Here is a 25,720-nt window from a genome sequence, read left to right on the forward strand (position 1 = left end):
CTTGACTACACCTTGATCAAGAAATTTGGACCTTGATAAAAAATTGACTACCTTTCGCCCAAGTCCTACACCTTGTACAAGAGGTGTATTATCATCAACAAGTTATTTTGATAAGAACAAAATTATAGTCTCACCAAATGCTTCCAAATCACTCATATGAATGCACTTTTAATTATGTGTTGCAAGAAAAACGGAAAGCTCTGTTACAATTCATCTTTGAGAACATTTTAACAAAGCATACTAAATCTGAAAGCAACATGTTGCTCTGGTGATAAATACACAAGAGAAATTTAATGCTATGAAAAAGCCTTATTAAAACTTCCCTACGCCCTGACAGAAAAGCCATACTGGGAAAGGTTGTTCCTTAATTTTCACAAGATACCATAATTTAGCAAGAGAACATGTCCCGCCCATGGAGAAAATTCACAACCTCAGAACAAGAATGAACAGGACATACCCTGATTATGACATGCGGCAGCCCCCTCGCTCTAAATCCTACTAATTACTCATTAAAGATAATGGGTTGTATGGAATGCAATAAGATGGGACAAATAGCATTTGTGCTGTGACATTTTGGGACACTGGCAGTGAGGAAGAACTGAGAGGATTATACAGAGAGGTGGGGCTGCGGGGGGTGGGAGGGGGAATTAGAACTTTCAGTATATTTTGCAAACTTAAGTGAAGAGAATGAATTTCCCTGCAGAGAAACTATTTTTTTTCCTGAGAGGTAAAGCACTTTTCCTAAGCCTACAATGAGAGTTAATGGAAAGAACAGCTTTACCAGTCTTCTTCAGCACCCCTCTGCTCCTGCTCCTGCTCCTCCTCCTCCTCTTCTTCCACCAGTTCTTGCTCTACGGCTTCCAACTCAGCAGATGTCCTCTCTAGCAGAGCTGAGACAGCATCCTGATGGTGTAAATAAAGAGGATGAAAGTAGACATGGTACATTAGGTAAGAAATGACAATGCTTACAAGAGCTGTGTTTCCCTGGCATTCCCTTATACCAGGAAAATGTGACTAAGTGATAATAAAAAGGCAAAGTATGGAAGCTGATGTCAGGGATCAGAATTCCAGACATGCTACATATTAATTAGTTGTGTGAAAACATCCAAAAGTAGATTTAAATATTCTAATAGGGTGATACCATAAAGTATATTTCTTCTTTAATGAGGGATGATGATAGTATTGCCTAAATAGGACGAAAAGATCATTTCTTCAAATCACATGTCTGATGCTGTTCTTGTGAAGCAAGCACAAAGCAAAAAAGTTTGTTTTAGTTGGAATGATTAAGGTACAATTTGCATAAAGAGAGTATTTTTAAACACAATGAAAATATTTTAAGATGAGAATGAAAAGAATAAAAACAAAGCTGTTTCCAAAATACACAGATGAAAATAAGAAACCAAATTAACTAAACAGGGAAGTTAAGGAGGGTTGGGACCCAATCCTGTAATCCATCGTAAGGCCCAGATTCTACAAACACTGATGCATTTGGTTAATATTCACAACTCCGTATGGGACTAGTCACACAGTAGTCAAGTTAAGCATGTGCATGATGAGTGCTGGCAGGATTGGGACCCTAGGCCCTAGTAAAGTCAATGAGCAAGGACTGCAGTTATATGGAGCATATAACATTAGTGCAATTGCCTGACTACGGTCGGGGAGGAGGGGGTCAATGCCTTTTCTTGCTTTTGCTAGAATAGCCCACACACTGCTCACCAAGTCCAATGAGCCTGATAATTGCTTGTATGGCAAAAATACAGATTCCTCATTTGGCTCCTTGTTCTTTTTGCCAGGAATTTGCTTGCAGGGCAGCAGATTATACCACAGAGTGTAAGTCTCATTAGAAAGCGATAAATCTGCGAGGCTGATCTGAGTTCCAGCCTGCATGGAATGACAGAGGGAAGGAAACAGTTTAAATTAGTCATTTTTCCTTTATGAGAGCTAAGCATTCATTCTACAGTATTTTTCATTGTAGAAAGTGCACCACAAACTTGACAAGTATTTCTGAGTGTTTTACAGCTCAAAAAGCATTGTTTTTTCCAGTGATGAAACAGAGTTTAAAGAACAAATGGAAGTACGTGCAAGCTACTCGATATTGCATATACTCTTAAAAACAAAACCACACAACAAGCTGAGCATTTACACCTGTTACAAAAAAGAGACCCCTGCGCCCCTCCCCAAAATGCTTCATTGGTATTCTATAGATTAAATTGCGAACGATTGTTTGTGCACTCTGCAGTGAACTCCAACAGCTTGGGTTCTGGAGAGACAAAGCCACACTGCCAACCATATGAAAGACACTCTGGTTGGTCTCAGTCCACTTCTCAATAGACAGTTGCTCCATCACAAAAATCACCCATAACCACCAATACGAATTGGAACCTTCCTGGCAGTATCAGCAAAGTAGAAGAAGAGTGAATAGTGGTGTAGATTAAGTTAACTTTTCATTCAGGGAAGGGAGGTCTTTAGGTGAGGGTGGATGAGGCTCACAGGCTGAGCACTATGGGGGAAATTTGCAGGGTAACAACCAGGGCTACACCTTGGAGATTTAAGCCCTCCGTTCTGTAGCTTAAATCGAGGATTTCAGGGCCCATGGCTGTCAGACAGGGTGCATAGTTGGCACAGTTTACTGACACCCCTGACATGTGTCCCTTCTGCAGTGAAGGAGACCCTGGTGCGCATCTACCTGGAATGCACTAGCTTGCAGCCCCACTTCTGGCTCCTCCAAATCTTCCTGCTGAGGTTCCAGCTGCACTTGTCCCCACATCTTTTCTTTTATGCATTCCTGACTATAGTTGCACAAAGTTACAGGGTCATCTCATCAACCTCCTCCTAAGGTTGGCCAAGATAACCATCCATTGGTCCCGGAGGAGGAAGCTCAAGGGCAAGTTCTTTACAAATGTGGGGCATACCTGTGGACCCTATTTGTCTCATATATCTGGACAGAGTTCCTCTGGGCAGTGGCCACTGACTCCTTGGACGACGACTCAGAACTAAAACCATTGTTCAGGGTTCTCTGCTTGTGTCCATCCACCCTCTGCCCGTCTTTCATTTTGGCCCTGTGTCCAGCACCCTATTTTTCCCATTCTTTGTCCCCCATAATTTTTTGTTGTTTCAAACAGGATTCAAATAGGCTGGCACCTTTCACAAACATTAAGTTCAGTCGTGGCTGAAATCCATGAACTTCACCAGATTCTGTTTCCTGCATCCCTTTAGAATATTATAATAAAAGGTGAAATCATTTATGTTCCATTTTGCTATTAGTTAGACTCTTGGTGCATAGGGAAGCCAAACAGAAATGTACTAGCCAAGAGACAGGGCTATACTTAAAAACAGGATTTTTTGTTTAAAAAGTACTGTAGCTAAATAAAATCACACATAATCCTTTAAAAGGTGTGACAACGGAGCTTAAAATAGTACAACAATCTGCTTAACGAAGTGGTAAATCTCAGAAAATTTCTGTTTAAGTGACTGAGTGAAAGTACAACAGAGATGATGGGATTATAAGTAGCATCTTTTAAAAAGTGTTTTTTACTCTGTTATTTGAATTTTAATGCAAACTATAAAGTCTACATGATTTAGGTAGTACTAAAAATGATTCTAAAGTATTATATAACTAAAAAAACCATGAACCATTAGATACTACATTCCCACAAGTTTTGATACTCAGTAAACGTATCCAAACGTTATAGATGTATGCAAGACGGCACAAGAGATCCCTGGCTAAAGTAATCCCAGAAGCAAAATACAGCTGGATTTAGTTCATCCTCCTCGCAAGAGAAGATGACTTTTCATAAACAAGAAATCCAGGCTATACACCAGGGACTTTCAGAGGCCTGTTGAGCAACATGCCCTAGGTATAATCAGTTTATATTTTAAAGAGATCCTGATTATTCAACAGTGTGCCTCATGTTTATCAAGATCTCACGACTGCTACTGGGCAACAGTATGTGGTAATGGTAAGTGAGAACAAATACAAATTAGGGAAAGACTTGAAAATAAAACAATGATCTTCTCCCCACAACAGTGTCCTGGAATGAGCATTTCCTTTTGTCATTTGTGTATGATTAATGGTAATGGAAGCAAGTTATTAATTATGTGATGATGACATAGTTAATGACGTCAGACGCCAGAATAAATAGGTAATGTCACAGTCTATCCCGGATTGTTAATGTCACAGATTATTTCAATGAAGTATACTGGCCTCAAAACATGAATTTTAATGCAATCTATGGGGTTGTACAAAAGATTACTTTACTTTGCAATTCCAGGCAGTGTTTTGTTACAACACAAGTTTGCATCACTTTATTTTACATATTGTATGGTATACTTTGTAGACTCAATTCTGCTTTGACTTGCATCAGTTTTACACTGATGTAATGTCAATGAAATTTAGATGAAGTTATTCATGATCTGTGTGTGTGTGTGTGTGTGTGCTATACATCCATTTGCAGGGGAAAAGGCTAAAATTGTGTGGCCAGAAAGTGTCATTGTGAAATATCATGGTAAGACAGAACTTTTAAAACTGTCTCCATCTGACACTCTATTGTATATATGTGAAATTGCAAAGAAATTTAATCATCAGTGCTATTGAGACAACTAAGATGTGGTGCAGAATTCTTTTGGGAGTGTTGCAGAATTCTGGAAGTCATATTCACCAGTAGGAGGTTAAAAAACAAACAAATGCATGCAAAGCTAATTAAAAAAGTGCATACCAGGCATTCTTCCCGTCGAGTTTTACTGACAGAACAGACATCTACTCTCAACGTCTTCTGCTGCAAAGCTTCTTGGGAAATGGCTACTCTAAAGATCTCATTGAATAAAATGGTTTCCATAGCAGGATGGACTTTAGTGCGGAACAGACAGCTGATATCAACTGAGGATGGAAGTACTGCTACCCTAAAATACCTGAAGGGAACAAAATAAAATGATTTACATGTATACCAAATAGCACCTACTATGTAGGCATGATTACAATTTAAGATAATTCACAAAATCCAAAATTAATGGCTTCTTAACATTTTACCCCTGTAACTGTCTCATGCTCAGCCGCAGGTGCACTATGCTTAACACATGCCAGCTGCTGAGAGGAAAAGTGAATCAGCACAATCAGCCTTCCACTGTAGAGGGAACTGACCACAAGGTTTGAAGGAAAAGTGCATGCCAAGGACATGGACAGGCAACAATTCAGTTGGGAGGAAGGAGAAAGGGGGGCTGATAAATTTAACTTCCCACCTGTCCCTTTGCACAGCCATTTCCCAAAAAGGTATTTCTGTGCCTTGGGAAGGTAATGACAGATGAGGTAGGTATTGCTGACTCTATCCAAATGAATCCTTTGCTTTAGTATTAAGTGAGAGACGCTGAAGATCATGTCACAGAAAGTGGAATACATTATCCTAATGGAAACAAGAAATACTAGAAAGTTGAAAGATCCTTTTGGAGCAGAGAGAGTTGGAAAATTAAGAGAGAAAAGTTAAACACTTAGAATTGACTTCAGTAGCATGGTGAAACTCATTGTACCTTGTAATTCTGAAAAAAGGAACAATGGACAAATGGAAAACTAATAAAGAGAAAGAAAACAGCTAGGAAAGATCAGAAGCAGTACTTGAAGGAGATTAATATGTTAATATTTAGAAACACACGCCTATCTCCACGTGTAGACGTAGCCTAAGTTCAATAGTCTCTGTGCCCTTCTTGAACACGTTGGCCAAGAAGCTGGGGTTCCTCAATTTGAATCCTGCCTTTACATGTGCATCAAGTATTCCAGTGATCTTTCCTTAACCCTCATCTTTTATGCATCTTCTGACTTTATCTAGCTTCACCTCATTATCAACCGCCTTGGACTTATTTTCTATATGGAAGACATTTAACTATGATTCCCAAGTATCTGCTTTTATTGACTGTATCAGGTCATAGATGTGTCAACTTTCTACTGCTGAAGACTTTGAAGACTTCAAAGGACAGTGACAACTGATTATCAAATTCCAGATTGTGGAAGCAAGATCTCATAAAACCTACCACCAATAGCAGTAGTTTCACAAAATTTTATTTAAAAAGATACCAATGAAAACAGGTGGTTTTTTCCACAAATGCACATTCCCCTGGCATGTTTCAAACATGACAGTATTAAGTGCATGAAAGTGAAATAGACTTAATTGATTGTCATTGTGCAACCTAAGAGATATAAAGTGCTTACAAATATCAACAAGAATATTAGATTTTAAAAATTCTTTCATTTCTAACAAGCTATGGTCAGTGGCATACCTTGGGTGTCCGGGGGCCACTATTTGTATTTGCGCTCCCTGTCGGTGGCAGCAGCGGGGGGTTTGCAGGCCCATTTCCCACTCTCCCCCACTTCCCTCCCCATTGTGGGGGGGGTGGCAGTGACGTAACGAGCGGGCAATGTATGCAATGTATACTTCAGCACTACTGGTCAATGATTATTTTACTTACACTCTGGAACCAAAGGGGACAGAGAAGGCATGAAGATTTCTGAGCTGCACTACAATTATCACAAAACTTGAATTGTTTCGGTCATATCTGTAAAGATAAGAAGCCAATGTGAGGCAGTTTGCCACAAGCTTCTAAATATGAATAGGTGTTTCCCATTTGCTTATTACTTACCTAAGTCCTATTTGCACTTGGGCAGCCTCTAGAGTAGTTGTGTCATCTTCACTATATACAGCATCTTCAGTTTCATTTGGTCTAAAGCAGATAAGTAAATAAATTTGATACAAGGGTAAGAAAATCAGAGTTAACTTTCAATTATCACAGAATACAAAAAAACCCCAAACTCGTAAGCCTCCCAACAGACAGATTTAACCGAACCACCTGTCAGTAACACAACGGAGAATTTCAGTGTTTATACTACAATGGCATAGGTTTTACGACCAGCTACCTCAGGGTTTGAGTTAGGAAAGGCCTCAGGGTCAGCTGTTTAAAGTGGTCAGACTAGTAGATATGAGTGCAACAATGGTGACCAGCTATGCACAATAGATGGATTCAGGGATATAGAGAAATAATGTCCTGGGAACCAAAGAGATGGAGGAACATTTGGCCACACATGGTCTCGGTAGCAATCATTCAAGTCCATCAATCTGTGGGGTGGTGGCTCTGTCCAGTGAAGAGGATTCTATGCAAAAAGGAAAAATAGAACAAAACCTTTCCTGAAGAACTTGTATTCACAAGTACTTGGAGCACTAGAATTCAGCCTCAGAGTTGGACAGCTACTCTGGCATTAAGAAGAATTTCAGAGAAAGCGAGTCACAATGTTACAAAATGATTTCCAGATACTGGAAATGGATTGAGGGAGGACGTTTGAGGGAGGACATAGCATTCATGAGATTAATTGATTTTAAGGCCAGGAATGGTGATTGTGACCATCTAGTCTCATCTTCTGGATAACACAGGCCAAATACATCACTTACTGATGCAAAGAACAATGCACACATTCAATACAGTGTCAAGATATCATGCCATGATTATTTTGTGATTGGGACTCCATTCTACATTTTAGCTCTCCTGTCTCTTAGCTTACCAATCACTTCTTGATTGCATGGAAGGGGGAGGGGGAGAAGAGAGAGAGGAAAAATACTCTCTTTCACCCCACTCTTTCATTGCTGGAAACAAAGGAAATGTTTCTACTCTTTCCCTCTTACCTCCCCTGGTGAATGGTAGACAGGAAGGGGATTTCTTCCCTCTTCCACCTGCCCCACTATACTTAGGTTTTTGGCACAATAGGGAAGATCCCCATAGATCCTGCCTATTGACACCCTACTTGCTGCAACTGTGACAAGCAGCATGTGGTATGCTCTTGTAACCAAGATGAACTGAGGGCAAAGAGTTTCCATGACAGCCTCATATAGCAACACAAATAAATGCAGAGGACTTTAATCACAAGCTGAGCCTTACCTGTGCAAGCAAACCTTGCATTAGAGATGGAAGCAAGGAAGGAAAGAAAGAAGGAAAGAAAGTAGTGATAAAGTCTGATAAGGAGTAGGCTTAGGTTAAGCCTTAGAGTTCAGGGTGAAGTACAGATCCACAGCTTTAGGACAGGACTGAGTTGTGTGGATACTCATGAGCTGTTCTGGTAAGATTTTAGTTCAGAATGGTAGAAATCTTGCAAGATCTTCTCTGGTAGGTTTCATATAAAAGGTTTTGTTTTGTCTTTTTAATATTAAAAAGTTTGAACCTATTAAAAGTTTTATCAGAACTTAAATGAAGCCCCACTCCTTCTACGACACCATAAAGTACCTTCATTTGCCCAGCCAGGAAGGCTATTGTGGCTGCTGCTGGAACATTTGCAAGAGGGTATTAGGTAAGCATCTAATTAAAATACATATTCCCCCACCCCTCCCACACATACCTCTTAATATCAGGAACATACAAAAGTTGAGCTGAAAACGGAAGATCTAGAGACTCCACACAGTCTGCTTTTATTTGTAATATTCTTCACATTCTATTACCTGTTCTAAAGTTTGTTTATCGTTCTCAGCTAAGAAACCTATAGTTTATATATTACATTTCTGCTTAGGACATATTTTTAGCAAGAGAAATGGGAATAGAAAACACTATATTAGAGCAACGTGGCCAAATTAAGGTTCCTAAAACAATTTAAATCTAAACCTTAACTATAGCAGCACTGGTGGTCCACTATAATGTGCATGTTTCCTAGTTTTTAAAAAAGTAAATATTTTGTTAATATACTTTTCTTTCTAAATTAAGCTGCAAATGAGTGGATGGGCAGGACAGAGATAAATCTCCTGGGACCAAAGTGCACGAATGAGACCTACTGTTTTACAGAAGCTTCATATACACCACTGTCTCCAGCTACAGACTCATCAGACACCGCAGCAGATACACAAGTTGCTTTCTCCTCAAGCAATTGACTTACTGCTCTTCTTGGTAAGTCGACACCTAAGCAAGGGAGGAAGAATAAAAATTAGTGCCAGACAATTATCAGAAAGATAACTGCACAGTTTAGAACACTGCTGAGTTGAAAGTGATGACCCTTAGCTCAATTTCATGGAGTAATTCTGTTCCACACCACTGAACAGATACAGGATGTGTTATTACTGTCGCATATACTAGTTAGTGATTTACATGTCTAAACTGATGAGCTTGAAAATGTATGACTATTATCCCCTTCCCAAACACAAGCTTCTCTCGCCCTTATTAGTCTTTATCTTGAGCTTTGAACCGACATTTCCAGCTTTAAATTCTTACTGTAATAACATTTCAGTAGCACACAAAACCAGTGCAGCCAACTATGCTTTATTAAAAGTAGACAAGTGAGATAGAAGCATCAGGATTTCCTTGCTAGTGAAATCCCTACTAGAAATGCAAACTCCCATTTAGCAAAGGAATACCTAACATTATCAAAAACTTTTTATGCTAGAGAACCTTTAGCACCAGATGCTACTTAATTTTAATCTCCAAGTCATATTCACATGCTAATGTCCTGCAGTGGACAAGCAGCATTCATTGAAAGCGTCATTCTGCAGTGTAATAAGTTGCAGGCCTACGGAATTTTTTTTTAATCTGCAAAGGAGTGACGATATTGGTATGCGTTATGCACCCCTCCTGAGTCATGACTTTACATCTTGTTAAAATGTTTAAATTTTAAGGCTTCAGATTAGAGGATTGATTACATTTCTGCTTTTATTTGTGGCAGTAGGGATGCTTTTTCCTTGATGATGAAGTGCTGCCCCCCTCCACTCATGTCAGGGGTGAAGGTGATCACAAGATTTATTGATTACCCCCAGGAAAAACCACAGCAGCCTGCAATTGACTTTGACAATGACAGAGACTGACTGTGGAAGAACTTCATGGTTATTCCAAGTTGGTCACTGCCAGCAGGGACCGGCACAGGAGAGTAAATATACACGTATTTCACCTATACAGAAGAGCCTACAAGAGACAAGTACAGAGGAACTTTATTTGAAGAGAAGTGTTGTATTATAATAGATGGCTCTGATAGCACCACCTGTAGTTAAGTTTATCTGCTTTCCATTACACAACCTTATTTTCAGTTGCTTATAATACTTGCCAAACTTTAACCATTTAGGCTGAAATTTTCCATGAAAGCAGTCTACCTCAGACTGAAGTTACTTGGCAAGTTTCAACTAAAACAGTGCAGCTATTTCCAAGATTGAAATTAGGGAAAAATAGATTTTGCCCACCTGCAAAACATTCTCATAACCATTTCATTGAGAGACTCAAACATTTCAATGCTTTGGAGCATGGACTTGAATTTGGTATGTGTAGGGGAGGTGCCCTGGTGTCAGAGATGTGCCTTTTGCTGCTTTGTGAAAAGCCACATAAATCAGATCAAATTCTAAAGCTTATAAAAAAAGACTGCAGTTTGCCCATGATTCGTAGAAACTGGTTAGAATTTGGCAGCTAAATTCTCAGGGCAGGTCTACACTTAAAAATGCTGCAGTGGCGCAACTGCACCTGCTGTAGCACTTCAGCGAAGACGCTGTTATGCCAACAGGAGAAGGCTTCTCCCATCGACATAGCGCTGTCTACACCTGTGGTTAGATTGTATAACTGCATAACTGTATGCCTCTTGTGACGCCCTAGGCCAGGGTGCCCATTATTTCCATTACTGTTTGATTTGGCTCTAGTTTGGCTATATACAAAAGAGTATAGTCTACATATAACAATTTATACTCCACAGAACCAAGTTGTTTGCCTTGAATACCTGGATGAGCCCCGACAATAGCTATATGGACTCAGCCAGATTTTTCACACCCCTGAGCAACGTAACTATACCAATGCAAGTTTTAGTTTAGACCTGACCTCAGACTATTCCATCTTTACTGAGCATACTCTATCCCCAAGCAGCTGATCAGACTGGGCATGCACCCTTCACACAGAGCATGCTCCATCCCACGACTGGGCAGAATGCTCTCTACAATTGCTCCTGCCAGCTGCAGGTGTCCTCAGACGACAGCCTCACTCATACAACCCTGATTCATTCCCTGAGCACCGTTCATCCTGTGCACTGAATGAGGCCGGGGTCCTGTGGAAAAAAATTGTTCGTGATCATGTAATGAAAGACTATCGTAATGCACACACACACAAAGGGGCTGTTGTTTCTGGCATTTCCTAACTTTTGAGTGCTTGACTCTGCAACCCTACTGTACTTTTAATGTAGGCTTTTTAATGTATTTTTGTTTTATATTTATATACGCACAGAGCAGACTATATGTATATATTAATAGGAAATGTCATCATAAGAATTAACTCCATTTATAGCTTTTTAAAAATTGTAAATGCTTTTAAAGATACACTGACACTATCAAGAACGACAGCTACAATTTAGGGCTTTTTTTTGCTGACCTATTTCCCTCTTCTCCATATCATCCCTCCAAAACATTTAAAACTTCATTTCTTCAGGTCAGCAACACCAGGCCCCTGGATTTCTCATAGGCCACTATATGGCTGCCTTTCACATCTGTCTCTTCATTTCCCCTGCGCTCTTGGATTTTGTGAGCAGCTAGGGCAGTGACATTCAGATTTCAGTGGCTCAGGAGCCAAATTAGGAACCCACATTACCCAAAAGAGCCACTATAGTGTGAATTCATGGTTTCATTTACTGTTTTTATATTATATTATATATAATTCTCGCCGCAAAATGACTGACCAAGTATTCTACAACACAGAAAAAGCAACCTGATTAATAATTAAATCACACAGTGTTTTAATATCACATGCTGCCAAGAGCAGCAGGAGACACATTAAAGAGCCGCTCCTGAGCTCCAGTCTGAGTATCACCGAGCTACGGTATCAAAAACAGTATAAAGTTAGGTGTTGAAACGAAGTCGTATTTTTTAAAAATTGGTTATGACTCATCTGGCTCTGAAGAACTGAATTTGATAGAAGAGGGGGAAGAATAATCCGATTCTGACTGGCTTCTAAAGTGGACAGAACACTAAGTTCCATCCCACTGAAAAGACAATGGACAGCAAGAAGTCAACATAATATAAAGCTCTAATTCTGCATTTTGCAGATTCAGAACAGTTGGACTTTAGAGCTTGTCTACAAAGGAAAGCTGTTGCAAAATAAGGGTGTGAGTATTAAGCGCCATAGCTATTCTGCACTAGCTCCTGTGTGGACTGCCTAAGAGTGCCTGTGTGTGGGTTAGGTTAATCAACTATTCTACAATAGCTATTTCCCTGGGTAGACAAGTGCTTAGTCAACTTCGGATATCTCTTTCTGTGCATAACTGAATAGACAAAAGGAAGTCCCAAGTGTACCGCATGCCTCATGCAATCCCCTGCTGGCTCCCCATGCTATGAGCTGGAAAGTATTTAAATTCTTAGCATGATAAAACCAGATGCTACGATAAACTAATTTACATAATAGATATGTTAATTCCATCTTTCCTTTAAAAAACTTACAATTTTTTGTTGTTGTTTTTTCCAGGTGCTCCTTGCTGGTAAATTCCAGCCACAAATGACTGGGACTGTGGCCCCAATTTTCAAACTTGGGAGCATAAATTGGGTACCACCACGTTATGCATTTGGACAATCAAATTAGTAATTAGATGCCCAAATACCTACATCAGTCAATTAAATGCAAATTTAGATATGAAAATGCTTAATTAGGAACACTAAATCGGCTCACCACGTTGGCTGCCTGTTCTTTTAGAAAAACACAAAAATTATTGAAAATTTACATCATTTTGGTTCACAATAACTGCCCAGCTGAGAGAGGAAGAATGGCGAGAAACTAACATTTATATACCTCACATATGTAATGAAATGGGATATATGCAACTAATTTCTGAAATTGTATTTGGTGACTCATGGAAAAGAGAAAAAAGTGCCTTTCAGTTATCATGTAACACCAAACGATAAGGGTAATATCTTCTTCTGCGACAATGAATGGGCAGTGACCGCCCTGAAATACAGCAATTCCAGCACAACAACTATTCACCTTTGATCACTAGGGCAAATCCACATACAGAGACTAGTAGAACTAGTCTGAGGAAAAGCAGGATGCGTGTCCTGGAAATTACATCCCCAGTACACAAAGGCCATTGTGCATATGTTTATTTCTTCCTACCTGGACATCACTGGAAAGGAGGAGAAGGAATTTTTTTTCTTTTAAAGGAAAGAGAAGCAGCCTAACAAACAAACAAACAAACTACGTTTTCTGGTGAGATACTCTGTTGTGCCAGACAAAACCATCTGACATAAGGATTTGATCTCTTGGAAGCATGTGAACGAAAGTGACAATAGCCTGCCTAGGTAGACTTTTGGCAATGCAAACCTTAGTTATGTTGAGGAATCTGTTTATTTTTCTATAACATGTTTTTCTATATTCTTTAACTCATTAATAAAGCTTGTTTTTAAAAAGAAGAATGCTGCCCATTCAAAGATTGCATGCTGTGTTCCAGCTCAGAGGAGAGTCACACCGCAGGTGCCCTGGCACAGTGTGGCCTGCAAGACACACAAGTCTCTCAATCTACTTTCGTTCTGGTCTAAAAGGCTAGGACCGGAGGCTCCTCTCCCAAGGAAAGTGTGTTGTGGAAAACTACAGCAAGTAACACAAAACACACAGGGTATGTCCCCACTTGGAGCTGTAATTTCAAGCTTGGGAACATGCACGTGCACTAGCCTTGACTGAGCTAGCATGTTAAAAATAGGAGGGTAGCTGTGTTGGCCTGGGTGGCATGAGGGGCTGTTTGTCCAAATAGGGGCCAGGGTGAGACTGTACTCGGGTCGGTTAACCTATCCCATTGCTTGTGTGCACCGCCACGGCTACCCTGCAAAAAGATAACGGATGATCTTGTGATTAAGAATGGGACTCAAGAAAATCTAGCTCTGCCACAGAGTCATTGTATGGACTCAGGCACATCACGCAGGGCCCGATTTTTAGAAGTGCTGAGCACTCAGTTCTCTCACTGACTTCAAACAGAGCAGCAGGTGCGCAGCACTTTTGAGAATAAGGCTCTTTAATCTCTCTGCCTGAGTTCCTCCATGGCAAAATGGAGATAGCACTAGGTAGGGTAAATCCATTATTCCTCCAAAAATGGTTACTGACCTTCTGTAACTGTTGTTCTTTGAGATATATTGCTCATGTCCATTCCATGTTAGGTGTGAGCATGCCCACATGCACAGCTGCCGGAGATTTTTTTGCCTTAGCGATATCTGTAGGATCGGCTCTGGCGCCCTCTGGAGCCCCACGCTCATGTGGCGGTATATGAAGTATTGCCAGCCCTGCGCCTCCTCAGTTCCTTCTTGCCATCAACTCCGAAGGCAGGGTTGGAGGGCGGGTCATGGAATGAACATGAGCAACACATCTCGAAGAACAACAGTCACGGAAGGTTAGTAACCATTTTTTCTTCACGTGCTTGCTCATGTTGATTCCTTGTTAGGTGAGTCAGAAACAGTATCCCTGGAGGTGAGCTCCAAGTTCATGGATGTGCTGCTTGCAACACTGCTCTGCCGAAGCCAGTATCATCCCGGGAGCGCAGGGTGATGGCGTAATGAGTCGCGAAGGTATGGACAAATGCCCAGATGGCGGCCCTGAAGATGTCTTGGATCGGCACCTGCGCCAGAAAGGCTGCCAACGAAGCTTATGCTCTGGTAGAGTGGGCTGTTACAATTGCTGGTGGAGGCCCCTTTGCTTGCTCGTAACAGAACTTAATGCAGGAGGTTATCCATGAGGAGATCTTCTGAGAGGAGACTGGCAGGCCTTTCACGCTATCTGCTACTGCAAAAAAGAGCTGCTTTGACCTGTGGAAGGGTTTAGTCCTTTTGATGTAGCAGGCCAAGGCTTGTCTAACATCCAGGGAGCGCAACCTATGCGCCTCACTGGAATTATGTGGTTTTGGGAAGAACACCAGTAAAAATATGTCCTGGTTATTGTGAACTGCGACACCACCTTTGGTAAGAAGGCTGAGTGGGGATGCAGTGGGATGTTATCTTTATAGAACACCGTGTAAGGTGGTTCTGAAGTGAGCGCCCTAATCTCGGAAATTCTTCGTGCTGAAGTAACTGCCATCAGAAAGAAGACTTTCCAGGAGAAGGAAGCCAGTGGTTCAAAGGGAGGACCCATGAGTCTTGAGAATACTAAATTCAGGTCCCAAGGAGGTATAGCATACCTAATCTGAGGCTACAGCCTATCCAGGCCTTTCAGGAACCTAATTGTCATATTATGGGAAAATGGACCTGAGGATAGAAAGCCAACATAGCTGCTAGGTAGACTTTCAGTGATAAGGAGGCTAAGCCATGCTGCCTGAGATGTAATAGATAGTCCAATATGTCCTATATTGAGGTCTGGAGGGGGGACAGATTCTAGTCCAAGGCCCAATAGGAAAACTTCCATTTGGCCAGGTATGTTGTGCCGAACCAGTGCTGTCACAGCCACATGGGGGATCACGTTCACCTTGTCCTGCTTGATCTTCAAGAGAATCTTGTGAACCAATGGTAGTGGAGGTGAGGTGATTAGCAGTGTCCCTTCCCTCCTCCTCAATGGACGCAACTCTTGTCCAATCTCTTGTGTTAGGGAATCTTTGAACTTTGTAACTGAGTCCCAGATGTTATAATTATATCTCCCCAGCAATGTTTACTGATTAGAGATTCTAAATTGAAGACTGGCTATGGAATAGATCTTTATTCCAAACAAGTCCAGTTTTTTCACGTCTTTATTTTTAGGCATCTAGCTAGACTGACCCTGTCTATCCCAGTCATTTGCAGCAACTACTACCACCGATCCTGGGGGTGGGGGTGAAAACAAATATTCTTAGCCCTTGGCCGAGACATAATATTTCTTTTTGGCCCATTTGGATGTTGGTGGCAGGGAGGATGGTGTCTGCCACAGGGCCTTAACTACCTTTTAACACACCTTCATACACTGGCAGCGAGATCCTAGTTGGTGCTGCGGCAGCCAGAATATTGAAGATGCTGTTTGTGAGCTCTGAGAGCTCCTCAGCCTCTAGGCTAACGTTGGAGGCAACCCTTCTAAGGTTGCTCTTGGTGAGCTTGAAAGTCATCTGGTGGCATAGCTGGGCCAGGCCAGCAACTGCCTAGTCCGGTGATGATGAGCATGACTGTAACCTGGGGGAGGGAGTGGTGCCTCCTCTTCCTCAATGGGAGCTGTCTCTATAGCTGGGTCCAAGGGTTCGACGCCAGGCTTAGATTCCGAATCCAGATCCCATGTTGGTGCTGCAAACTGCCTCTTGGATGCGGCCATGGATGACTGATGGGAAAAAGGTCCTAGCACCATTGGGATCCCTGATGGATTCCAATATGGCCTCTGGGCTGGCCATTGGTATTGGGGCCAGAATCCCACTGCAGGGGCAGTACCCAACATCGGCACAGTCGATGACCCCTGGTGGTGACTGAATCTCTTTTGGATTCCAAGGAGGATGATCCCTTCCTCGGGGACCATGGCGAGGCCAATGGCGCGGCCAATGGCACATCTCCCTGCTAGCTACAAGGGGACGCCAGGAAGCAGTACCACAGGGATGGTGACTGACAATGAGAATCCTTAGAGTGGTGCCGTGAAGCTGGGGAGTGGTGCTGTGTAGGCGGGGAGTCGTGCCACGTTTGGGAAAGAGGTTGTGGCGATCGGTGCCAGGTGTCTGTCACCATATGTCGGCAACCGGTACTGTGATGATGACGATCGGTACTGGGGAGATCTGGACCAGTGGTATGTGGCAGGTGATTCCCATCTGGGAGTCAGAGACCAGGGCTGAGAGGGTGGGGACCATCTTCTCGATGCAGGGGACCAGGGCTGAGGTGTTGGGGACCGACCTTGGTCCACTTGTTGCTTCTTTTGCTGCTTCTTTGGCACTGGCGAGGTGAATGGTGCCAGTGGGGTGCTCTGCACAGACGCTGACTTACTTGGCATCAATTCAGAGTGGTATGGTTCTGAGACCGGTCTGAGTGCCGCCTCCATCAACAGGGCTTTGAGATGGATATCCCTGTCCTTTTTAGTCTGCGATCGGAAGCCCTCGCAAATTTTGCACTTGTCCCTCACATGCATCTTTCCCAAACAATTTAGGTAACTATCATGAGGGTCATTAAATGGAAAGGGCTTGTGGCACATGGAACACAGTTTGAAACCTGGGGACTAGGGCATGCCCTGTCCCTGGGTGAATGTCCCTGGAGGGACCACTAATTCTAACTTACTCTACTACTAATTAACTAACTACTAGAACTAGATACAAGTTTATAGAAGCCAAATCACCAATAAAGCACTTGCTATTGTAAGGGAGAAAGGAGCTTCTGCAACAATCACTGGCAGAAAGAAGGAACTGAGGGGGGTGCAGGACCGCAGCGCCTCATGTACTGTCACATGAGGGCTGGGTTCCAGAAGGCACCAGAGCTGGCCCTACAGATATCACTACGTCAAAAAAATCTCCGGCAGCTGTGCACATGGGCACGTAACATGGAGTTGACATGAGCAAAGCACTCGAAGAAGAACAAGCAGTGCCATAAAAAAAGCCTGTAAATAAATGTGCAGGGATGGCATAACACAACACACACCTCAACAACTGCAACAGCGCCAGCACCCTAGATTTGGTAGTGAACGGTCACGTCTTGGCGACTGGTATTTTAATAATGTTACAACCATCACTTAGGGGGAATTAGGTATCTCACTGATAGGGGAATTACAAATATGTATTACAGAAGACTGTCAACAAATGAAAGTCTCTCTTACATGCAGCAAATCTATATGGATGTTTCATTTTTGCATAGCCTGAATGAGGAAAATATTCTTCCAACATTAAAAAATTGTCTTTTTGCACCTAACTTAAATTAATCCTCCATTTAGAATCATAGAATGTTAGAATTGGAAGGGACCTCAGGAGGTCATCTAGTCCAATCCCCTGCTCAAAGCAGGACTAATCTCAGCTAAATAAATTTGTTGGCAATTTAGTGGAATCTCCTCTGCATTTTTTTTTTTCTGATTTGAGAATGAAGACAGCAACACTATTCTGTGCCTCACAAAGTTGTCACCATTCCCTGAGCTTTACAAACCACAAGCATCAGAGAAAGACTTATTTTGCCATTACTATCTGATAGATACTCCCACCCCCTTAGTGGGATTATTGCAAATGAAATGGAGGGAAAGCTATGGCAGGGTCCTGAGAGAAAGTGAGAGATTTGGCACTGCTCCATTGCCACTCTGGATTCTTGCCTTCAGCCTGCTCATTATTGAGAACTGCAGTACTCATACTGAAGTCACTTAAAGTTCCACAGGATGCTCATGCAACCTTCCTTTGCCCTTTAGGTTATGCCCTGATCCTTTACTACTTCTCACAACTGCCCCAGGATGATATTTTTAAAATGCTCAAAACTAGATTATAAAGGATCATCCATTACATAGACTTTCAACTTTGACACAGCCAGCCTACTGGAGCCATTTTGTGACAAGGACAATTGTTCTACCAGATTGGACAATGACCATCAGTGCATCACACAAAGGACTACAGTTTGAAGAGGTCTGAGTCACCTTGCTAACCAGATTTCAAAATCTGTTTTTTGAAAAGTGAGATGTGTATGAACTCTCCTCCTAACTCAAAGAGTATTTAGTAACAAGAGCAATAAGAAAGAAATCAAGGCTGGACAGCAAGTTAACATCTTGGCCAGAAGATGGCAGGGCAATACTGTACACAAAAGATAACTCGCCCCCATTCAGGTTTTGAACATATAGCTCCACCTCAGAACTTAAACAAGTAGAGCTCTTCATACAAAACTGAAAAGCAGCATATTATTACAGGATTCCCTAAACAGCAAAATACAGTGGTTACTGAATCCCAACTATTAATTAGCTCAGTAGTGCAAATGTATACTGATTGCCTCTCTCTCTCTCTCTCTCTTTTTCTACTCTTTTCATCCTTCTTGGGCAAATTTAAAAAAAAAGTACACCTTTTTGGGCCTAAAACCCACAAGACATCATCACTACTGTCTTGTAAAGAAGTTTATAGATCTTGGTGCTTGTAAAAAATCCTCCCACAGAGTGCATGAGTATAGCAAGTATTTGGATAGCTTCAGCCTGGACATTTTAGGGTATATTTGAACAGCTTGGTTTATTAACTAACAAAATAAAGAACATTTGAATGTTTTCAGTTTATGTTAATTGAATGATAGTTGTACTTCAGTAGGAGAATAGTTAGGCCAATGCAGAGATACAATATCATTTGTTGTTGGTTTTCCAAAATTGTAAGATAATAAAGAACACAGATGATTACCTACTTAAGAACTCATCCTGCAAGGTTCATTGGATTGATTTCAATGCAAGTTGCAGATTGCACACTTTGTAGGACAGAACCTACACTTAAAAAGTTTATATGTTGTGAGCAATTAATATATACGAGAAACAAGTGCAGCTGTAGCCTACCCAGTTCTGCTTATGATTGTATTAGAGGCAGTGCTATATTTAAAAGACAGGACCCTAGTTAATAATTTGTATACACTATATATAGGTTTGACACAACAATTATTTCTTTACCTGCATTTCCTTCACGTAAAGGTGACAAAGGCTGCCTAACACTTTCATTGAGATCTTTATCATCTGAAAGAGCTTGTGATGTTGTTCTGGCTTCAGAGTCCACCGACATTTGGTTCTCACAGAGACTAATGCCTGCAAAATCACCAGGCAATTCACAGTCTTCAAAGTCTGTAGTGAGATGGTGCAAGGGAGAGTCTTGGGCAGACACTGAAAATGCACCTTCCAAAACCAAAGGAGACCCTGGAGGGGACAAGGAAGAAAGGGAGGATCTTGAAGACAGTGAGGTCACAGATTTGGGCGGCTCAGTCAATTTTGGAGCGTGGCCTGCTGGCAAAGATCCAGAAGAGTCACTGTAACCCAGTCTCCCATGGGAATTGACCACCTCATTTTCATGAATAGTAGTGATAGGCCCAGAAGGAATGTAACCACTCTTCTCTAGTAATATGAAGTCAAGTTTATATTGATAGTCCAAGTCTGTTATTTGATCGCCTTGGTTATAATAGAGATCTGTGGAGCTGAGGGAGTTTAGTGACCCCCTACTGGATGTGTTCAGAGACCCCTGACTGGATGCCAGGGATCCCAGACTGCTCCCTGAAGACACAGATAACGTACTGGTGGAGAGACTGCAAAGAAAGGACAAACAACAATTTGTGTTATTAGTCTGCTATAGACCTGACCGCCACAACACACTAGTAAAAGATGAGGTTTGAGGAGGTGCGCTTAGAGAGATCACAAAGGGGACAGTAGCCCTGTAACAGTGACATGACATATTTACATTATAATCCTGTCGGGGCAGTGAACGGGTCTATAAATCCTTTGTGCTGGAGGTAGCCCTGTGTTGTGACTATAAAGTTAACAATAATCTAATATCGTAAAGTCAGACTTAAAAATAATTAATTAGAGGACAAAATGTCACTGTGGTTATCTTTCATTGGAACAAACATTTTATTTCTAGGAAAAATAAGTTAACTGAAGAGAAAAAATAAAACCAGAACAAATATCTGCATGCAATGAGGCTCTCTAGGTACTAAAAGCTCAAGTTCATGCAGTCAAGCTTAAATACAGCCATACTAAAAAAAAAATCTAAGGATTTTCATTAGGAACGAGTGTGCTTCGGAGACATCTCATATACTAAAGATGGTTGCTATCTATTTTTTTTTAATCTAAGCAAGAAGTTGCTTTGCTCTCTGCTTAATTATAAAACTTACTCAAAAATCCATTCTTATACACTTACTGAAGTTACAGAGATACAGTAGATGTGCACAGAATCAGAATGCTAGATAACTGTACTTACATATTTTGGCATAATTATCAAACAAAAATGTTTCAGTCTCCAGCTAGCACAAAGTCTAAGGATGAAGTTCAGACATTCAGTTCGGCTGGACCACAGCTGAAAAGAGGTCTTTATTTTTTCTTGTTAAAATGTAATGTAAAATGCAGCCTTACCTTTTAAACTGCAAATGCAAATAAGTAGTTAACTTTGTAGTTTCTTCAAGTTTCTGAACCAACTCTTTTCTTCTCTCTTCCAATTTCAACCTGGAAAAAGAACTATATTCAAGTATATAAAGACATTACAAAATATGCTATAGGCTAAGTATATGGAAGAATATTTTATAGATAAGAAACAAAGCTGAAGCCTCAGACGCCTCCTTAAAACCCATTTCTTTCCCCTTGTTTGCCATTGCTAATCAATTACGACTCTTCTTGGTCTCACCCTATCTTTCAACTACATCGTTCAGCCTAAGATTCCAAGCAATTTAAAATAGGAACTAACCGTGAAATGGCACCACACAAACCTAAGTCATCATACAAGTAATAAATAGTATCTGTATACACATTGTACCAAGAGAAATGTCATGCATGCAAAGAGTAAAAAAAAGGTGGAGGGGGGAATAGGGGCTTGAAAAACATTCATAACTTAAAAAGGGTAAAAGCTGTATCTACTGGATTTTAACAAACTGTATATTGGCTGCTCATATAATATAGTTCCACCAAAAAAAACCCCAGGAAACTAAATAGGAAAGCAAATACTAGTCTAAATTTTGAATATTTAAGAACTCTGGGGAACAGTGTGGAAAAAACAGAAAAACCCAAGTAAAATCACTAAGGTTTGTCTATGTGGAGCTTAGCAAGCAGCAAGCCAGAGAGTAAATCTAACAGCACACTAACTTGCATGCAGTAACTGGATGCGTGGACAATGTTATCGTGTACTGTAAGTTCCATAATGTGCTTTGACATACTGCGGTATGAAACAGGAGTCAAGACAAGTCCCTTTGGACATCAGATGCTTCATATATGGATACAGAAAAATACATGATGCCCCAAACAGGATCCAAGTTAACAACAAGAAGTTTTTGAATTCAGAGATGTAAGATGTATCTAGGATTCCAGGATACACAGTACTGCATCCCAAACATTCCAGTCTTTGCTTTGTAGAGTCACAGAAGTTAGAGATGAGATACCTCTATTAGGTCATCCAGTTCATCTTCATCTCAACACAGGATACACCTTTGTCCAGTCTAGCTCTAAAGATCCAAGTTGTAAAACTTCCCCATTTCTTTTGGTTCGCAATTCAACAGTCAAGCAGATCCGTCAGAAAAGCTCTCCCGACATTTAAACTCCTGTTCAGAATTCTACCTTATCAAACCATTTATTTATACTCCATACATAATGTTCGATAAATTGTTCTCTCTTGCTGGAGTTAACTAATATCCTTCCAATAGTGGTGGATTATTATGTTCCCCATTAGCCATTGCTCAGCCAAGCTACACACAACATTTCTCACACACTTGATCTGAATCATAAATATTACCCATTTTAAAAAAAGAAGTTTTAAGCTTATTTCAGAAACTTTTCCTTTGGACTCCTCACTCAGTACCAGCAGGAACAAACCAAGGTTCAAATGCAGACTACATTCAAAGACATTGTTCTTCATTCAGAAACAGATTTTTAAACTCTGAGGTGCCAACACTAAACCTCTTTTATGGCACAGATAACCCTAGGGAGGGGCTAAGGCCCCAATTCAGCAAAGTGTTTAAGCACATACTTACATCCATGCTTATTCAGCAAAGCACTTAAGGACAAACCTAACTTAAAGCAGATGCTGAGTAGGGATGGCCTCATTCAGTGTCTCTGCTATTGCTGCTGATAGGCTCCCAAGATAAACTTTTTAACTTCTTCTGCTGCTTGTTATAATCTGTGATTTCAGATGCTTTTCCCCATTTCTGCCATTTTTCAATTTTTCAGTATTTTCTGCAGTTATTTAAATACAGTTTCTCCTGTTTTTCTCTCTCCAGGCAATGTTAATCTTCTGCTAATATTTTTTGCAACTTTTAAAAGGTGGCTTTTCACCTCCCCTTGTAGAGAAGGCAATTAGGTAAGGATGAAGGTACAAAAATTTAGAACTTCTGAGTTAGCAGCAACGGTGAAAAATAGAGAAAATGTGATGAAGAGCCTTTTGCTCTAAACAATATCCCCTACTCATATACCTCTACTTCTGTAAGCAAGGCTGTACAATCAGCTGAAAATGAAATTTTCTCTAAATAAATCTACCGATACCTCTTCTAAGATTTCTCTAGATACCATATTTAATGTAATTCAATCCTTGGAAATAACATTTGATTAACTTGATTCAATGTTAGTGTTAAGTGAAATTACATCTAATTTAGAATGCTATGTCGATTCTGTCCCTAAATCTTAAAAAGATTTCAGTGATAAGCTGGCTGAGTCACAAATACAAGTTGACAGCATGAAATCACTATCAGAAGTACCAGATTGCAACAGAATATAAACTAAAAAAACCGGAGCCTTTGGGAAATATTTTAAAGTCCTGCAATATTTGTATTTTAGGTATTCTTGATATCAAATGGAAATCAACTAGCTGATAATGTTTCATATTTTTTTAACTCATTTACTGATTTTAATCCTGCCAGTCACTATTTCTAAACTTTTTGATTTCCTATTAAGTCACCTTTAAATATTCCTTGCTACTGGTACCACACTCTCAGCCGTTGTCTCAGCAGTGATGGTAAACAAATGTTGAGTCAAGTCTGGAAATCTAAAGGGAATGTTCTTTTCAATGATAAAGGAAGCCAATAGAAGTTTCACCCCTGACCTCAGTGGAGCTAGGATTTCAAATAAAGCGAGTCCGGTCAAGAGAAAGGTATTTCTTCTCTTAAGATCAGAATTTCTGCATGTATTTCCTGCTAAATGTATAATAGTTTAAGGACAAGAAGTTTTTGTTTCTGGACTATTATTAGCCCAAGGATTTTCTGTAGCCCTAGTTACATAAGATGATGCCCAATTTGCATGAATAGTAAAAGAGAAAGCATTAGCTGCCTACCTGAATGATTGTACCATTTTAATGTTAGGCAATTATACATGTGTTTTTGAGACAGACCGATACTTCAAAAAAAAACAAAAACAAAAAAAAAAAAACCCACACACAACCTATTTTCAGAGTTAATCACACAATCTGTAATTTCTACAAATGTATAAATAAAATAGAGAGACTTAGATGAGACTTAAAATAGCATTAAGAAAAATATTTAGGCCTGATCTTCAGCTGCTATAAATACAGTTCCAGTGAAGTCGGTGGTTTTACACCAGTTTACAGCAGATGGGGATGTGAACCTTTATTTTTCTTCTTTACAAATATTCTTTATAAAAATATTCAGTGTGATTTAAATGAATGCCACTGAATTATCAGCAGAGCCTCTGGAAAACTACAGAGAATTTGTCTTAGTCCTTTCCACAACACAGCAGAAATGGGAAAAAAATATATTAAAGTCCTGCCAGCCATTTTTCTAGACTTAGAAATTTTTTGTGTGTGATGAAACTGTCTCTACCTGAGTGGGCGATGCACCTCAAAATGCAGAAGCTTCACTTCTTCTGCCCCTTATCCCACCTTCTTTTCCCAACACGATCTGGACATGGTTGTATACGCCAGACACAAGACCACACCGCAATTTTGGAAGCAACAGTGAAAGGACCAGGGCTCAGGAAAACTTTGTATTCACTGGACAATAATTCCCTCAAAGACCAGAAAGTCAGTGATTACTCAGGGGATATTTCCTTGGGCCAAAGAAATAAAGGAACTCACTACCGTAAAGAGGAATCAGGGAGAAACAGCAGGTGACCCTTTTGATAGTTCCATAACTAGGAAAAACTGGAGTGCTATTTCTGTGTGATTATATGGGAGGCTCCTCAGAGTAGCCAGGATAGGCTTCGCCCATGCTTTTTTGAATCCAATATATTATGATCTTTACCCACTTTTGTAAGTAGGCTGTGAGTACAGCTATTCATGTCAGTTTCACATACCCTCTCCCAGATATCTCTAAGCTACACCGTGAAACTTGGTTTTACACAGCAAATCTTTTGGTTCAGTGAAACTCTGATAGGATCTGCTGCTTTCTAAGGTGTTGCTTCATTACAGCAATCACAGTGGAAGTACTCATTTGAACCAGACAAGAGCCTGCGGTATTCACTGAAGATTATAAAAGAAAACTGCGATGCAGCAACACTGCCGTTTGCTGAAGAAAAGATGGATTTTGTGAACAGGCTGCTCCCACAATCATTGCAGGGGTGATTCTTTTGTCCTCCAGGAAGTAACATTTGTAGGTTTGACCAAAGACAGTCATTAAAAGAGAGTTAAAAATTCAGGAAAAGGTTCAGTTTTGAATCTTTTTACAAAATTTAGAGTGCTTCCGGGTCAGCAAAGGTCACAACAAACCAGGCTTAACGTGAAAAGAGCCTATTCACTTTGGAGGTATGAGATTTAGTTATTAAATTATAAAGGTTACAGGGTGAGATTCATTACAATGTTCAAGCAAGCAGGAGCCACCCTAAACTTCAAGTACCACTGGCTGGTCACAAAGCTGAATATCATACTTCAACTGCTGATAGCCTCAGAAGAGCATTCTGCCATTCTAGTTAGAGGACAGATTGCTCCAGAAGCAATCAAAGGTAACAGTTTGTGGGGAGACAGAGGGACAAAGCCAGTCCAGAATGGGTCACCAGCCAGTCCACAGTAAACGGGAGCCCTGGAAAATATTGTTAACATCCCTTCTTGACAGGGGGAGAAAATGTAACTTGCTCTTTTATTATACTGATGTAAATAAAGAACCTCTATTATACATGCACATAAATACAGGTACAGAATTATCTTTAGTGATAAACATGCAAACTCAGACACAAACTAAGAACTCAACTGTCAAATCACAGCATAAGAATTATGATTTAGTTG

At 40.6% G+C, this 25,720-nt stretch overlaps 1 protein-coding gene across 2 annotated transcripts in view; it reads right to left on the bottom strand.

The window, feature by feature from the left end:
- The window catches only part of WWC2 (WW and C2 domain containing 2), a 143,941-nt gene that overhangs the window by 17,743 nt on the left and 100,478 nt on the right, over positions 1-25,720 (bottom strand). For both annotated transcript variants that reach the window (XM_067551683.1, XM_067551684.1), the window contains exons 10-17: positions 20,923-21,012; positions 19,477-20,099; positions 8,793-8,916; positions 6,625-6,705; positions 6,454-6,540; positions 4,716-4,908; positions 1,717-1,881; positions 782-903 (exon numbers count right to left, since the gene is read on the bottom strand). In XM_067551683.1, the coding sequence (XP_067407784.1) occupies positions 782-903; positions 1,717-1,881; positions 4,716-4,908; positions 6,454-6,540; positions 6,625-6,705; positions 8,793-8,916; positions 19,477-20,099; positions 20,923-21,012 (1,485 nt within the window). The remainder of the gene's footprint in view (positions 1-781; positions 904-1,716; positions 1,882-4,715; positions 4,909-6,453; positions 6,541-6,624; positions 6,706-8,792; positions 8,917-19,476; positions 20,100-20,922; positions 21,013-25,720) is intronic.

Source organism: Emydura macquarii, unplaced genomic scaffold (genome assembly GCF_026122565.2).
Source record: "Emydura macquarii macquarii isolate MOO-44397 ecotype Brisbane River unplaced genomic scaffold, CSIRO-AGI_Emac_v2 contig_1363, whole genome shotgun sequence".
In the NCBI taxonomy this organism is placed as follows: domain Eukaryota; kingdom Metazoa; phylum Chordata; order Testudines; family Chelidae; genus Emydura; species Emydura macquarii.